This window comes from Canis lupus, chromosome 6 (genome assembly GCF_011100685.1).
Source record: "Canis lupus familiaris isolate Mischka breed German Shepherd chromosome 6, alternate assembly UU_Cfam_GSD_1.0, whole genome shotgun sequence".
NCBI lineage: Eukaryota > Metazoa > Chordata > Mammalia > Carnivora > Canidae > Canis > Canis lupus.
Window position 1 is genome coordinate 61,693,175 of NC_049227.1, and position 15,996 is coordinate 61,709,170.

General features: G+C 36.0%; 1 protein-coding gene across 2 annotated transcripts in view; it reads right to left on the minus strand.

The window, feature by feature from the left end:
- HS2ST1 (heparan sulfate 2-O-sulfotransferase 1) overlaps positions 1-15,996 on the minus strand; it is a 173,764-nt gene that overhangs the window by 32,788 nt on the left and 124,980 nt on the right. For both annotated transcript variants that reach the window (XM_038541464.1, XM_038541465.1), the window contains exon 2: positions 5,976-6,214. In XM_038541464.1, coding sequence (XP_038397392.1) covers positions 5,976-6,214 — 239 coding nt within the window. The remainder of the gene's footprint in view (positions 1-5,975; positions 6,215-15,996) is intronic.

The window sequence follows — 15,996 nt, forward strand, 5'->3', positions numbered from 1 at the left end:
CTTGGGTAACCTCAGGGGTTGTTGAACACTGCTAGTCAAAACTAAGAGACCTGATTTAAAAGTCTATATAGGACTTTAAATTTTATTTTCTAAATTCATTCCGAGGTAAATTTACATGGGTTATTATTGCTTTTAAATTCTCTATATTATTACTATTAAAGTCTCTTAAAACACACAGAATCTTTCTCTAATCTCCAGCTACAAGAATATTGAAGGCTACATATTTAATATATATGTGCATATGTTTTTCTTTCATCTCATCAATATTTAAGGCAATGTGGTAAAGTCTCATTAATAAAGCTGTGGCTGATTTACAATTTGCAATAAATCAAAAGATGCTGAGACTGACCTTCCCTTTACAGAAAAGAAAGTGCTAAGCAAACAAATGATGTCGATAAGGTTCGAGCAGCGGTTCAGACTAATCTGGCGAACAGGTGGAGCATTTAAAAGTGCCATTTACATACTGCTGAAATTCTAGAACTATCCTTTAACCCCCTTTGAAGAACAACCTTTTTAAAGTTCCTTTTTTTGAGGGGCCTGGGTGGCTCAGTCGGTTAAGCAGATGACTCTTGATTTCAGCTCAGGTCACAATCTCAGGGTCATGATCTCAGGGTCATGAGATGGAGCCCAGCATCTGGCTCCATGTTCAGCAAGCAGTCTGTTTCCCGTCCCCACCCCCAACTCCCTCTCCCTCTGCTCCCCCCATCCCCCCTTAAAATAAATAAATAAATCTTTTAGAAAAGCTTCCTTTTCAAAGTCTGAATTTAGCCACTTCTTTTAGCCATGTTCACTGGTTCTCCCCAGAGTTCACCCTGCAGAGTTTTCCCTGCCTCTCCTCCCTCCATCCCCATTCTCACCCTTTCACCAGTCAGCCTCACTGCAGTTCCTGCCCTATCATTTTCTGCCTTCTGCCCTCTCCTGTACCATTCACCTAGCCTTTCAGTTTTCTTCTGGTTTTCCCCTGCAGTGGGGCGTTCTGCTCAAGACCCTGAGACAAGGCTCTGGAATACAGAGGAATGAGTGGACATGGAGATTAGATGAGCAACCTTCCGCACCACTTACTGTGTGGACTCTCCCCGACTAGACCTGACACTAGTGAAAGAAAGTAGTAGGTGAAAGGAGCAAAATGTTAACAGTAGCAAATGAAGTGAAGGAGAGACTGAAGAAGACACTGAAAACAGTAGCTTGGGGAGAAGAAAGTCACCATACCGACTTTATTCAAAGAGTATTTCCATACTCTGATTGAAAGAGACTATCAAGAAGGATGTTTCAGAAATAGTTGTTAGATATAATACATGAAAAGAGACGTTTTTATAACTAGCCTGGAGCAGATCCGAAACTGTGATTTCTGTCAGATTTTATAAGTCAAGCAGAGTCAGGCTAGCAAGTAACCAGAGAAGACCTTTAGGGAAAACACAAGTGGTATAGGGAATGGTGCTGTGATTCATCTGCTAGTGGATTCAGACCTGAATCAGCGCTAGAGGAAAAAGCTAAGAAAGCACCATCTTATAACAGGGTACTCAGACCTACATTCTTAATAAGATTCATCTTAACATTAATTATCTGAAAGAACTTGTTTTCACTATCCATAAGTAGGAATGTCATCCTGACAATCCTGGCCAAATTCCAACTTTGTAATTACTACCTAGTGAATGAATACTACTATTAACTTGGGTAATGACTATACACCAAACTCCTACTCATGAGTATACTTAAAATACACATCCACTGTAAGGCTGTGGGTAGTTTTATGAGACAAATCTAGAGAAGAAATTTTCTACACAAAAAGGAAAAATGAATAATAATTGAATAAAATATAAGAAAGATCCAGCAGCAATAAAACATAATATTTTCACCAAAGTCCAGAACTGCATTGTTCAATCCTTTCTGCAGAGGCAGGGTGGGTGTGTCCCAAAACACCTGAGGTAAGGGGAGACCATATTACTATCAATCAGAGGGGCTCATTCTGCCAGTAATCATCATTATTGGCATTGTGCTCCACTAAGAACTACTTTCAGTACCTAAGCCCATTCATTTGTTCTCTCATGTGTTCATGTAACAGAATTCATAGAACATATGTACTATGACTCAGACACCATTCTAAACACAAGGAATATAGTGGTAAATAAGACAGGAGCTTATACAGAAGAAAAGACCAATAGTAAACAAATAAATCAGTAAGTAACAGGAAAGATAGAGAAAGAAGGGTGATGGTACATAGTAACCTGGAAGATGCATTTAATACATAGGATGGCCCAGTAAGGTTTTTCTGAGAGGATATCATTTAGAGAATGTTAAAAGGATAACTAATATGAAGTCAATGGTGAGAAACCAGGAGATGTGCATTCTAAGACAGAATGGTTAAGTGCAGACAGCTTGCAATGAGAAAAGCTTGATACAGCCAATGAACCAGAAGACTAGGATAGTGTGGCTAGTAAACAAGAATTTGGAGCAATGGACAAAGACTAGATTTAAAAGGGCCTGTTGGCCAAGATAAGAATTCTGGATTTTGTTGGGGAGGTTGGAATTTGAATTTATTATTTTTTTAAATTTTATGTATGTATGTATGTATGTATGTTTGGAATTTGAATTTAATTAAAGGTAAGTACTTCACTATCCTGGGAAGATTATAATATGCATCTTCTCATAACCCACTGAGAACTGTGTTTTGGTCTTTGCTACTCAAACTGTGGTTAAAGGACCAGAAGAACCAGTTTTGGCCTCAGGTTCCATCCCAGTCCTTCTGAATCAGAATCTGCATCTTAACTGGTGATTAATATACATATTACAAGTTAAGAAGCACTCATCTAAAGTGATGCTCTAAAAAATCAGTATCTGAAACTAACACCAAATCATGGACTGTAATGCAAAAGACCAGAAGGTGCCTTAATAGTGAATTAAAAGGGGAAAAAAGTTACTATGTTGTCCTACAGAGAATGAAAATTCTGGATATTTCCAATACTCAGAAAAGGGTTAAATATGATCACAAACCTAAACAGTTAAGAGTAGAAGAGAATTAAGAAAGATCCTAAAAGACGCTGCCACTTAACACTTGACAGTTAAAAGCAAGATGTTCTCTAAAGCAGAGAGATTTTCATGATAGAAGAGTAAACTTCATTTTCCAACTACAAAAGCCAACTAATTACCTGTCTCCTGACAATCCCTGCCTATTCACTGAGTAAAGCCTGCCTCACAGATATAACTCCCACAACTCAGTCCATCTAAGTCTCGTTGCATCCCACACCTCATATTCTCAAATGTTTATTTTTTCATTTCCTTGTTTTCACTTTCCCTCTTATTTTATTTCAATTTCTTAATTGTGAAAAAATCCCTGAACTACAGAAAAGTTGAAAACTAATATGGTCAACATCTGTACACCCATTCACTAAGATTCACTAACTTCACATTTTGTCAATCTGCTTCTCTTTTTGTTCTCTCCATATGCATGCACAAACTTAATTTTTTCTGAACCATCTGAAAACAAGTAGCAGACATTTTTGATCAAAGATCCAATTACAAATCACACATTACACTTGGTTTTCATATCTCTTTAGCCTTCTTACCTCTAAAGAGGACTGTCCTGCCTTACCCCCAACCACATCTTGTTTGACTGTCACAATGTTGACACAATTGTTCAGGACAATTATTCTGGAGAATGTTCTAACAAGACGGATTTATTTGCTTGTTCAAGATTAGGTCTAGATTAAACATTCTGGTGAGAAACAGTTTGGTTTAAATAATTTGGTAAGAATAACATAAAATGATGTTTTCTTTAAACAGTCCTCATGATTCCTACATCTATGTTTTATGTTTCAAGTTAATTACAAATAAGCTTCTTGAAAGATGTAGCCTTGCTTTTTTATTTCTTTAAGAACGTAGCACAATCTCTGTACATACTATATACTCAGTAAATGAAAACTTGAGAGCATAGTTGACAACTGTTTCTAAGGATCAGAGGATGTGCAGAGATAGCTATTACTCACTCAACAGTCTTATACCAGACTCAAAATATTTGGACTTTGCCTCTAAAATTTGAGAAATAATGAAGTATGTGAACAGTTTAGCACAGTGCCTAGTACAGTACATACAAAATACATCCAGGGAAGAGCTGGAGCTAAAGATTATTTCTCTACTCTGCCCCACACAAACATGTTTTAAGTGCTGTTCATTATGTAATCCAACTGCTTTGAAGATAGTGTTTATGCCTCTCCTCTAATGGTTTTTTTTTCTATATATAACTAACAAGGTATTGAAAGAAAAACAGAAGGTTTATCTCATCCAAATGCAACTGGGAAAATGTATCATTACATGATGCCCGTAAATGTCATATGTGGAGAGCTTCCATAGATTCTTATTTCATGAAAAAAATGGTCAGTCAATGTCACCATCAGACATCTTGTAGCTGCCATACAATTTTGTAATGCTGAACACAAAATAAACACGGTAACTTTATTTTCCTAAAAAATATTACTGAAATAAATCTAAAATTACTATGTATTAAGAGATGTTCCTTTTAAACCAAGATGTATTTTGAAAAGCAATCAAGCAAAGAAATTTAAAATCTACCACACACTATATAAAAACAGATTATTTAGGATACTTGCCCTTGAGATATACAATATTACATAATGAATAGTTTTTATGATCCACTTAGCTTAATAAGCTCATGTTTCTTCTCATTTACAGAAGAGTTGTTTAGTTTGGCTGATGGATGCAGATTTTTGGTTTTATGAAAAAGAGTAATTGAAGATGCTGCAGAGAGCCAAGAATTATATGGCCAGATGATATGCCATATACTATTAGCCTTTATAAACAGCTCTCTAAGAAACCAAATCTTAACTTTACGAATCAATGTTATTCTCTTGCTTCAGTGTAAGGATTTTAAGTATGCTTAAGAGTGGGATAAGAATAAATTCTGTAACAATTAAACAAGTTCAGCTGCCCTCAAAGAGATCAATACATTCTTAACTGTCTATCACAAAACCTTTTCAATAAGGCTACCTTAACATGGTATTTAATCCTAGATAGTATTTTCAAATATTTTCTCCTCATAAGGCCCAATTCCATTCCCTTCAATATTTATAGAGAATTCTTTTTTTTTTTTTTAAAGATTTTATTTATTTATTCATAGAGACACACACACACACACACAGAGGCAGAGATACAGGCAGAGGGAGAAGCAGGCTCCATGCAGGAAGCCTGATGTGGGACTCAATCCCAGGTCTCCGGGATCACGCCCCAGGCTGCAGGCGGCACTAACCCTCTGCACCACTGCCCTACAGAGGGGCTGCCCTTTACAGAGAATTCTACTTATAATTATAATCAGAACTCCGGGTGTGGAGAAAATGTGTGCAACTACTGCTAAAGAGATAAGTGATTTTATTTCATGAGATAATTTCCTCCACTTTTCTTAAAGCTATTTCATATCTATATATTTGTTTATCTAAAGTTTCTTAACAACTTAAGAGGCAAGATTATGTTAAAAATATAAGCCACAATCTCTGTTCTCCAGAGTTTGTATCTAATATTATATAAATTACTAGTAAGGATAAGATGAAGTTTAGGAGGCTAGTCACAAAACTGAGGATACAGAACATAGGTATTCATTAAATAAAGATTTCTCTATCATAAAATGAGATGACAGAATGATTTTATTGCAAGGTATCTTGCTAAAAATATTTCATATTTCTAAAAGGATACCATACTAAAGAGCATCATTTTCTCTTCAAAAATTCAAGCTTTTAATAAGTTCATTAATTTTATGAATATTTGAATATATATAATATGCAAAGAAATGTACCAAATACTGTGAAAGATGTAAAATTACAGAAAAGTTGTTTGGTACAACTTTCCCCAAGAGACTTATAATTCATTGAGGTCAGTACAAAAATTCCTTAAAATGCTTTTTCCTCTTGAGATAAAAAATATGAGTGAGGAAGTGTCAGAAAACATTTATTCATCCTCTATGAGTTTACCTGGTCTTGCAGTGACATCACTGGATTATTTTTGGTAGTGTTGATGTGAAGAACATGGTATTTATTCTTTGCACACAGGTCATAGGCAATATTGGTAAAAGAGGTGCTTGCAGTTTTGGGGACTCTGTTATAAATGATCACCATGTCCTCTTCCTCATCCAGTGCTGCCTCTTGCCGAGGGCCATCCATCGTATGTCGCTGCTCAATTTCTCGAACTTCATGTCTTGCAATCGCCCTTTCTGCAAAGAAAAACAGTTATGAACTCAGATTTTAAAGACAATGAAAATAATTTCCCATTCCTGGAACATAATTTTCCTATTCAAGAAATGTGTAAGAGCACTTGAAGAAATGTTCTGAAGACCGAACATTTAGAATTATTCTTCAAAGGATAATACAAAAGCATATACAGAACAACTGAATAATCAGTCATCAACTTTAGAATACCACAGACCAGAGACCAGTGCAGTTCAAAAGTCACACTACATCCTAACAGAATTTCTACAGCCTGAATTAATTCTCAAATACACAAAGACAGGTTGCATGGAATACTAAACTTCACAGTAAAAATGCACTTAGAAAGTCATTGTAACTTAAAGCAAAGATTCTCAAATTTATACTTAGTATTTAATTACTCTCTGGTTTATTAAAAGGTAGCAGGGTAGTGGTTATAAATGCTGGAGTGATTTTAGAAACTATACCATTACAAATCCTTTTTCTTTTTGGTGTTGCATTACATTCTAAGTCCTCGCTATGCTTACTCCTTAAATTCTATGGTTTGTCTAACTCAAATCACTACCATGCAGTTTGAAAAATAGTTAGCATTTTCCATTCTATTACTATTATTCTCTATTTAATATAAACTTCAGCTTTGAATATTTTTTAGAATAAGGAAGCAAGAGAAGGGAAAGAGAGAAATTAGAGGATAAAAGCCTCTAACAAGATTACAAAAGTTACCTTGCACAGAGACAGCTACCTACACATACTGTGCATCCTCCTACCACCAGATCTTTGTGCAAGCTGTCTCACCTGCTTTGAACACTCTTCCATTTCCCCTATACCCTAATGCTGCCTGGTGAATTCCTCAGCCTCCACACAGAAAGCCCAAAGGGGAAGTATTATCTGATCTCCCTAACTAGGTAAAATCATACACACAACACATGCATGTATACCCCATACCACAGGTCTCATAATTGCAATTTTTAAATATCATGTTACTGATGGTCTGTCTACCATAATACCAATACTCCACTTAATATAATACTCCATAATACTCCACTTAACAAAATGACATGAAAAAGCAATGAGGTACAATTACAGTAACAAGTGCAGACTTCAAATATGGTCAAATCATGCATCTTCTATTTTGGTTCAGAAGATATGGTCACCACTTTATAGAAAGTATACTCTGAGCTGAGATTCACAGTCACAAGACTTAAATAAAAGTTCCTGGCCTGCTCTTATTAGCAGTGGGCTTTCCAAAACAGAAGGAGAAGCACATATATTCTATATGTCTATGCATATATGTGTTCTTTTCTTTTTGTTTTCCTCTTGGGAGTGTTAGATGGGAATGTTCAGTAAAGGAAATGAGCTTAATGATGAACACACTGTTAGATTGCCTGGGATATCCAGATGTTATGTAGATAACTGGGCACATGGGTCAAGAGTTGAGAATAAACACTCAACTGCAAGACATCTGGGAAAACCATAGAAAAGAATGAAACTGCTTAGATAATCTAGAATATGTAGCATGGGAAAGAGGCTGTGGGACAGAATCTTAGGAAATGCCAATATTTAAGGAGCAAGTAGAGACAATCTATAGAAGGAGGCTAAGAAGAAAAAGAAAAAAACAGGACAGACTTTTAAAAAAGCACATGCCACATGATAGAATACTTTTCAAATGGACCTATAAATCAAGGTAATACATGAGGCTACAAGCATCTACATAGGATTTGGAAGCTACCTCAGGTTAAATTCAACAAGCATTTATTGAGAGCCTACACACATCATTTTATTTAATAATTTTTAGGGACTCTAATCTCCCAAACAACCTCGAACTGTCATCATAGTCCAAAACTCTTATGATATTGTTACGTACACATACCATCCTCTTTCCACAAAAGAAAATAAAACAGTGCTGCTGTCATTCAGGTGCTAACAGAAACATAAGAAGTCACCTTTAGCAGCCCAGACATGCATAAAATTGCCTTTAAAAGATTCACCTAAAAGCAACAAGGCTGAATTCACTTTAACTAGTTTTTCTGACATCAAGCATTTGGAAAAGAAGATTTTAGGTGTTATTTCATAAGTGAGTACTCATTTTACCTACAGACTACTTAATGACTAAAGAAAATCTGCACTATTAATGGTTTTTATAATTACTCCATCTATTTAATAAAATTTTACAAGCTCAGTAACTGCTGGGAAAATTAGCTACTAAATTAAAAATATTTTTAAAAAGAAGTGACCATTTAGTTTATGGATTTTTTTATTTCTTAAAGTGGTCACATGTTATAAAAATTAATCATAATTCTTGGCTCATCATGTGTATTTAATTATATCCACTGTATGTTAACACAATTTAAAAAGACTTCTATGAAAAGGTACAAATATGGGAGTCACTACTTTCCTGATTCAAATTATATATTCATATGCATTTCCTGTTTTTCAAGCATCTTTGCTTTGACAAACAGAATAATTAACATAATTAATAACATAATTAGTGTTATGCCTAACACTAATAACACATAGTGTTATGCCTAAAACTACATAAAAAGATAAAATTGCGTGGAACGTCAAGAGAACTTTTGTTAGTAATATTTGCTTATAAAATCAAATCTCGGGGTGCCCAGCTGGCTTAGTCAGTTAAGCATTCGATTCTTGATTTCGGCTCAGGTCATGATCTCAGGGTTCTGAGGTAGAGCTGGGCCCATGTTGGGCTCTGTGCTCAACAGGAGTCTGCTTGAGATTCTCACTTTCCCTCTCCTTCTGCCTCTGCCCCTCCTCCTGCTCATGCTTTCTCTCTCTAAAATAAATAATCTTTTAAAAAAAAATCAAATCTTTAGTTGAATAATAGTAACAACTGCTGATGGTAAAAAACTCTCTCTCCACCTGGGACAAATGTAAAACCAGCAAGGGTGTTTGCAACATAGCCATATTCTTTACTTACTAGGTATTTGACATTTCCAGTTCTTTTTTTTTTTTTAAATCAGAGATGCTTTGCATCTCTGCAGAGCATCTCTGATTTAAAGTTAGTACAGCTTCTTCTGATTCTGAGACTCTCTTAAATCAATGGGGAAGCTTTATTAGTTACAGCACATTTGTTGTGCACTTAGAGAATGTAGGCAGTAATTTAAAATACTTACGATGCTTTCTGAAATAATTTTTTTCATGTTTGAGTAACGAATTATAAAGAATCTGCCATGCAAGCTATTTCAGAACTACCACAAAATGTATAGCACCATGGGATGCGATCTGAGAATCATGAAACTACAGACAGGCCAGGTGCCACTGGCACTAATGCTCCCAACACTGAAGAAAGATACTGAATGTCATGGTAATTCTAGTTCTTTCTAGGCTCCTGTGTAAGGCGGCATATCTTTCAGCCCAATGAACCTTTCCATGTGGCAGATTATCAACAAACTTAAGTCTTTTAAAAGTCCATTCATAACAGCAGTGATTACCTACTTCTGAACTGGAAGGGCAATAAAGGTCTTATTTAGTCCAAGAACATAGTGATGAAGCTACATATAAAACACTGCACTAAATACACCAAGCCAGATCCTACACAGCATTAAGTCACAAAGATGTATGTATCAGACATCTGATACATACAGAAAAACGGAATAAAACAGAAAAAGTTCTTTTTTTTTTTTAAACCACAACACAACTTTTTTTTTTTTTTAAGATTTTATTTATTCGAGAGAGAGAGAGAGAGAGAGAGAGAGGCAGGCAGAGACACAGGCAGAGGGAGAAGCAGGCTTCATGCAGGGAGCCTGACATGGGACTCGATCCCAGGTCCCCAGGATCCCACCCTGGGCCAAAGGCAGAGCTAAACCGCTGAGCCACCGGGGCTGCCCCACAACACAACTTTTTATGACAATTTTTTTAACATTATGATTGTTGTTTTGGGGAAACACCTTTCCTCTTTGAACACGTTATTAAATGTTCATTGTACTAAATAATTTAACTTATATCTTTATAGAGAAATTATAGAGAAACAAGTTTTGTGTTTTATACAAATAAAAGGATCCATGCATATGTAACTCTCTCCCCCTGCCACAGCTCAATTTTAAAATGGCCTTAGCAGGAAATAAATACTTCACAAATGTCCAAAATGTGTAGTATTTCTGTATTGTGGATAACAGATTAGGACCTGAGGGACAAAAAAAAAAAAAGAAGAAGAAGGAAAGAGCAATACATTGCCTTGTCTTCAAATACTGCAACTTCTGCATGTTCAAATAAAAAAATGTAGTTAGGTAACAGGTAAATAAGTAATAAATAAGAGAATACTAAGAAAAAATTACCAACTTTTTTCTAATTATAAGAAAAAATGTAGAAATTGGAAATGACACTATTAATACTTCAGTAGATAATAAGTTAAGGTTTAAAAGAGATATAAATCATATATGCATGATACAGGGTGGAGCAAAGGTATTAGTGGCATTATGACTTTTTGGGTCATGGAATCCTTTAAGAGTATGATGAAAACTATGGACCCTTTCTCCAGAAAGACTGACTTGTGCATTTCAGGAAGGGGGCTCTATGACTCCAGATTAACTATTGCGGGAAAAAAAAAAGCTCCGAGGACAGCAAGCCTAACAGTAAACTGCCTTTAGGCAGTAGGATATAATATTATATAGAAAAAAAATAAGTAAGGATTGTAGGTGGAAAGAACTGAGGAAACCAGCAGTGTCCATCTGAGAAATAGCTATGGGTGAGGATGCCCTGGCACAGAACTTGACCTGTCCAGGCCCCATGGCAAGTGTGCCTATTGCACAGCTAGATAAACTGGGCTCTAAGAGCCTGGTGCCATCAAATACCCTAATTAAGGTGGATCTTCAGCATTCTCTAGGGACAGACTTTCAATTGTGTAAATCCCTAAACCGTGTTACAAAGTATAATTTATTCAGCAGGCATAAAATGTGTACATTATGCAAAGTAGGAAGCGACAAAGTGGCACCAAAAGAAAATTATTATGAAGCTATCGAACTGGTCCTTTCTTCAGCACCATTCCCTGTGAATGTACTATCTAACCAAACACCACCTGATCCTTATATACGTAGTACTTGGCAATCATTATAATTTAAATAAATTGGTTGCCTCATTGTATACATCACTTTCGTAAGAATATTTTTAGTCTAGATCAGCCTTCTTGAAATCAATCACCATGGGGACAAAATAAATTTCTATATGAAAGGCTGAAGACTGGACACTTAACACTGGCAAGTGCTTTCCTGTGTGGCTTCCAAGCAGTCAATAAGGGTGCTTGAGCTATCATTAAAAGTTGTAAATTTAAGTGGATCCTCCTGTAAAACAGAGCTGACAGCACCCTTAACTTTAAGGGAGATGGGTTAAACCAAGGTTCTGCTATTCTTTTCACTACGTACAACTAAAAACCCTGCACGTTATATACAAACAAGCACAAGACTCTCAAAGACAGAGAGAGAAGGCAGCCAACAAGTTAGGGTTCTTAGGACTTAGGAATGACAAAGTGACAAGTTCCCTACCTTTTTTTTTAGCTTCATACATCCCAGATTTGGAGCAATAGAGGCTGATAGCCCAGGAATGGGCACACGCAGAAAGAACCCAAACAATACCCTATTCTCTCTAGCCAAAAGACCAAGAGGAGGACAGCAAGGCAAGATTGAAAACTGGTAGACAATGACTCTACTTTAGTCAAACCCTACAGAAAAAAATTGTGGTCTCATGTCCACCCTCAAAGGTCCAAGGACAGCAAGTCTAACAGGTGGGTAGCCCAGACTTCTACCCTCATCATGAAGCTATAAGAAGGAACTCCATATCCCTGATAGGGTGGTTTCAGAGAAGATCAAGGAGGGAGCCAGGACTTTCATCCTGGGCAGCAGGTCTCATATCACCTCTACAGTGTCAGGGAGACCATGCAAACATACCTACTTCCACATGCCAGTAATGAGGGGCCTCTTCCCCTCCCCTCCTTGGTAGTGTTAGAGGAGACCTAGTGGAGAGTCAGACTTGCACCAACCTCCACCATGATAAAGCCACTCACATCCCTGCCCAGCAGTCCCCCAGATCTTGACAGTGGCTGAGCAAGGACCTGGACTTCCACTTGGAAGTGAAAAAGAGCACACCTTCCCTTGTCAGAGCAGTGTCAGAAAAAAACTAAAAGAGAAGGTTTAAATAAGACTGAGTCTCACATAATATAAAAATGTTCAAGTTTCAACCAAATACTATTCAATGTACCAAGAACCAAGAAGATCTCAAACTCAATGAACAGAGACAAACAAAAAATGACAACACTCAGACGACAGAGATGTTAGAATTATTAAAGATTTAAAGTAGTCACGATAAAAATGCTTTCATGAACAATTATGTACAAGGCTTGAACCAAATGAAGAAACAGAAAGGTTCAGCAAATAGGCTCAGTAATGAAAAATATATATAAAAATAAGGACTTAAATGGAAATTTTATAACTCAAATTTTTTTTGAATAAAAATTAAAAACTCAGTGAATAGGCTCAATAGCAGAATGGTAGGTAGGAAAGGAAAAAAGTTCAGTAAACTGGAAGACAAAACAAAGGAAATTACCCAACAGCAGTAACAGTGAGAAACTCTACTGTAAACAATAGTAGCAAAAGAACCTCAGGGAATTGTGGGATATAACAAAAGATCTATTTATTTTAGAAATAGAGTGCAAGCACAAGCAGAGGGGCGGGGCAGAGGGAGAGAGAAAATCCCAGACTCCGCACTGAGTGTGGAGCCCAACACGGAGCCCAATCTCACAACCCTGAGATCATGAGATGAAACCAGGAGTTGGACACTTAACCAAACGAGCCACCCAGGCACCCTTCTGTCACAGAATCTTGAAAGGAGAGAAGGCAGCACCGTAAGGGTACTGAAAGAATTCACAGCTGAAAACACGACATTCTGACAAGAGACCAAAACATAAATATTCAAAATACTGAATAAACTCCTAACAAGAAAACCAAAGATATCCATAAGAGGACACATCATAATTAAACTCTGAAAAATAAAGACAAAGAAAAAAATCTTGAAAGTAGCCAGAGTCCATGAAGCCCTAACTATAGGAGAAAACTGTAATGACAGGAGAATGACAGCATGAAGTTGTACAATGTACCTCAAGTGCTAAAACAAACAAAAATCCAATACTCAGAGAAAATAATCTTCAGGAATGAAAAATATATTCTCATAAGTAAAAGTAAAAAAGTAAACTAAGAGAACTTACCACCAGTAGATTTACCCTAAAAAACTGGCTGAAGAAAGTTATCTAAACCTTGTATGATGTGGTTCTAAATATATACAGAGGAAGTATTTAAGACAATTATGTTGTAAATGGAAGATAGTAAAGGGATGTAAGTGGAGATAAGGTTTCTATACTTCACTTATGGCATCAGTAGACTGTGACAAGTGATATTTATATAAATACATAAAGCAACCATAAGAAAAGCTATAAGAAGACATTACATTCAGAAAGACTAGATAAATCAAAAGTAATTCTAAATAATAATTTAAAAAAACCTACAGGAATGCAGAAAGAACAAAACAGAAACAACAAAACCAGAGAAAACAAACAAAAAGTAAAAGCATCATGGGGAATTTTAAAAAGACACTGAAGTGAATTAAAAGAAAATTTGTGGGATATGGCTAATGCAGGACTAAGATGGAAATTTACAATGCTGCATGCATACGTAAAAAAAGAACAGTCTCGGGGATCCCTGGGTGGCTCAGCGGTTTGGTGCCGCCTTCAGCCCAGGGTGTGATCCTGTAGTCCTGGGATCGAGTCCTGCATCGGGCTCCCTGCATGGAGCCTGCTTCTCCCTCTGCCTGTGTCTCTGCCTCTCTCTTTCTCTCTCTGTGTCTCTTATGAATAAATAAAATCTTAAAAAAAAAATCTCTAACCAATCATCTAAGCTCCTACCTCAAAAACCACAAAAAGAGCAAGATAAACTCAAAGCAAGAAAGAATGGAATAAAGAAGACAAATCAATGAAATTGAAAACAGAATAACAATAAGGGGGAGATCAATAAAACAAATACTGGCTCTTTGAAATAAATCAATTAAATTGATAAAATTTTAGCAAGACTGATAAAAACAAAGACAAATTACTATTAGGAATAAACAAGACACCACTAGAAATTCTGTAGCGATCAAAAGGTTAGAATACTACAACTTAACACACATAAATTTGATAGCCTGATAAAATGGACAACTTCCTTGAAAAATAAACTGAGAATTCATTCAATATGAAATTTATAACTTGAGCTTCTTTGTAACTATTATTTCATCTAGATGATTAGTGTTTTTCTCAGATTCATAATAAAGTTGTAACTTAAGAATTTCACATTTTAAAATTTGTGTAATAACTAAAAAACTATAACCAAGCTTAGCAAGTATGTTAAGTAAAATATAACTCCTATGCTTTTAACTTAGTAACCTAACAACAAAAAGAATTATATTGATGGTTACTGGATTGATGAGATATTTAACAGCTACTTTAATATTCTTATCTAATCAACTCAAGAGCATTAACTAATATATTTTTAGTGGCAGTTAATCAGTGAGATGAAGTTTGGAAAGAAAATTTTATTTTTATGATATATTTTCATTAATGTTAAGAATTAATGTACAATTAATGTACATACATAATATATATGTAAAACATGATTATAAGGTTTAGGAGAAGTCACTGCATGAGTAGAGAAACTCAGTAATTACCTGTTAAATTAAAAATAAATGAGTGCTGGGATGTCTGGGTGGCTCAGTGGTAATCCTGGGGTCCTGAGATCGAGTCCTACATTGGGCTCCCTGCAGGGACCCTGATGCTCCCTATGCCTATGTCTCTACCTCCCTCCGTGTCTTTCATGAACAAATAAATAAAATCTTAAAATAAAATAAAAATAAATATAAATGAGTGCTTTATACACTGTTGAGTGTCTTAAAAATGCTTTTGTTTAAATATTAATGAACCCATATAAGATCTTGTGAATGTTTTTAATAATTTTTAAAAGTGAAGTTCTTATAACATAAAATTAATCACTTTAAAGTGAAAAATTGAGTGGCATTTACCACATTCACACCATTTCTATCGAGTTCTAAACACTTTCTTCACCCTGAAGGAAATCCAATACCCAGGAAGCAAGTGCTCCCCATTTCCTTCTCACCTGCCCCCTAGCAACTACCAATCTGTGCTGTCTCTATGGATTTACCTCTCCTGCATATTTTGTTATGCATTATCATGATGCTACATCAACAAATATTTATCCATATTCAAAAAATGAGCTGATAGTGAAAACTTAAGAGGTATGTTTATATGTAAATTTTAAGCCCTCATTTTAACTTTCAACCTAAGTGCTACCTTTTTTCTCCTCAGTTTAAAATTTCCTTTCTCTTATATATATTCGAGGGGGAAACACCAACTTACACATATGAACACATACTGATTGTGAAGAAAATACTCACATGGGCAATGTACCCGAATAGATATTTCTCCAAAGATGATAAATGACCAACAAACATATGAAAAAGTGTTCAACAAACTAGTCATTAGGGAAAAACAAATCAAAACCAGTCACACCCACTAAGATGACTATAAGTAAACCAATCCAAACCAACCAACCCAACAATAAGGATGTGGACCGCTAGTGGGAATGTAAAATGGTGATGATGGGAAGGGGCTTGGAGGCACACTACTGAATGATGCATGTAGGCCCTAAAAGTGATTCTTGATAAGGTTAGAATTTGGGAGAAGGGGTAAGGGCAAGGGAAAACATGAGACGGATCAGTGGGCGGAGGCCCGATCAGTGTC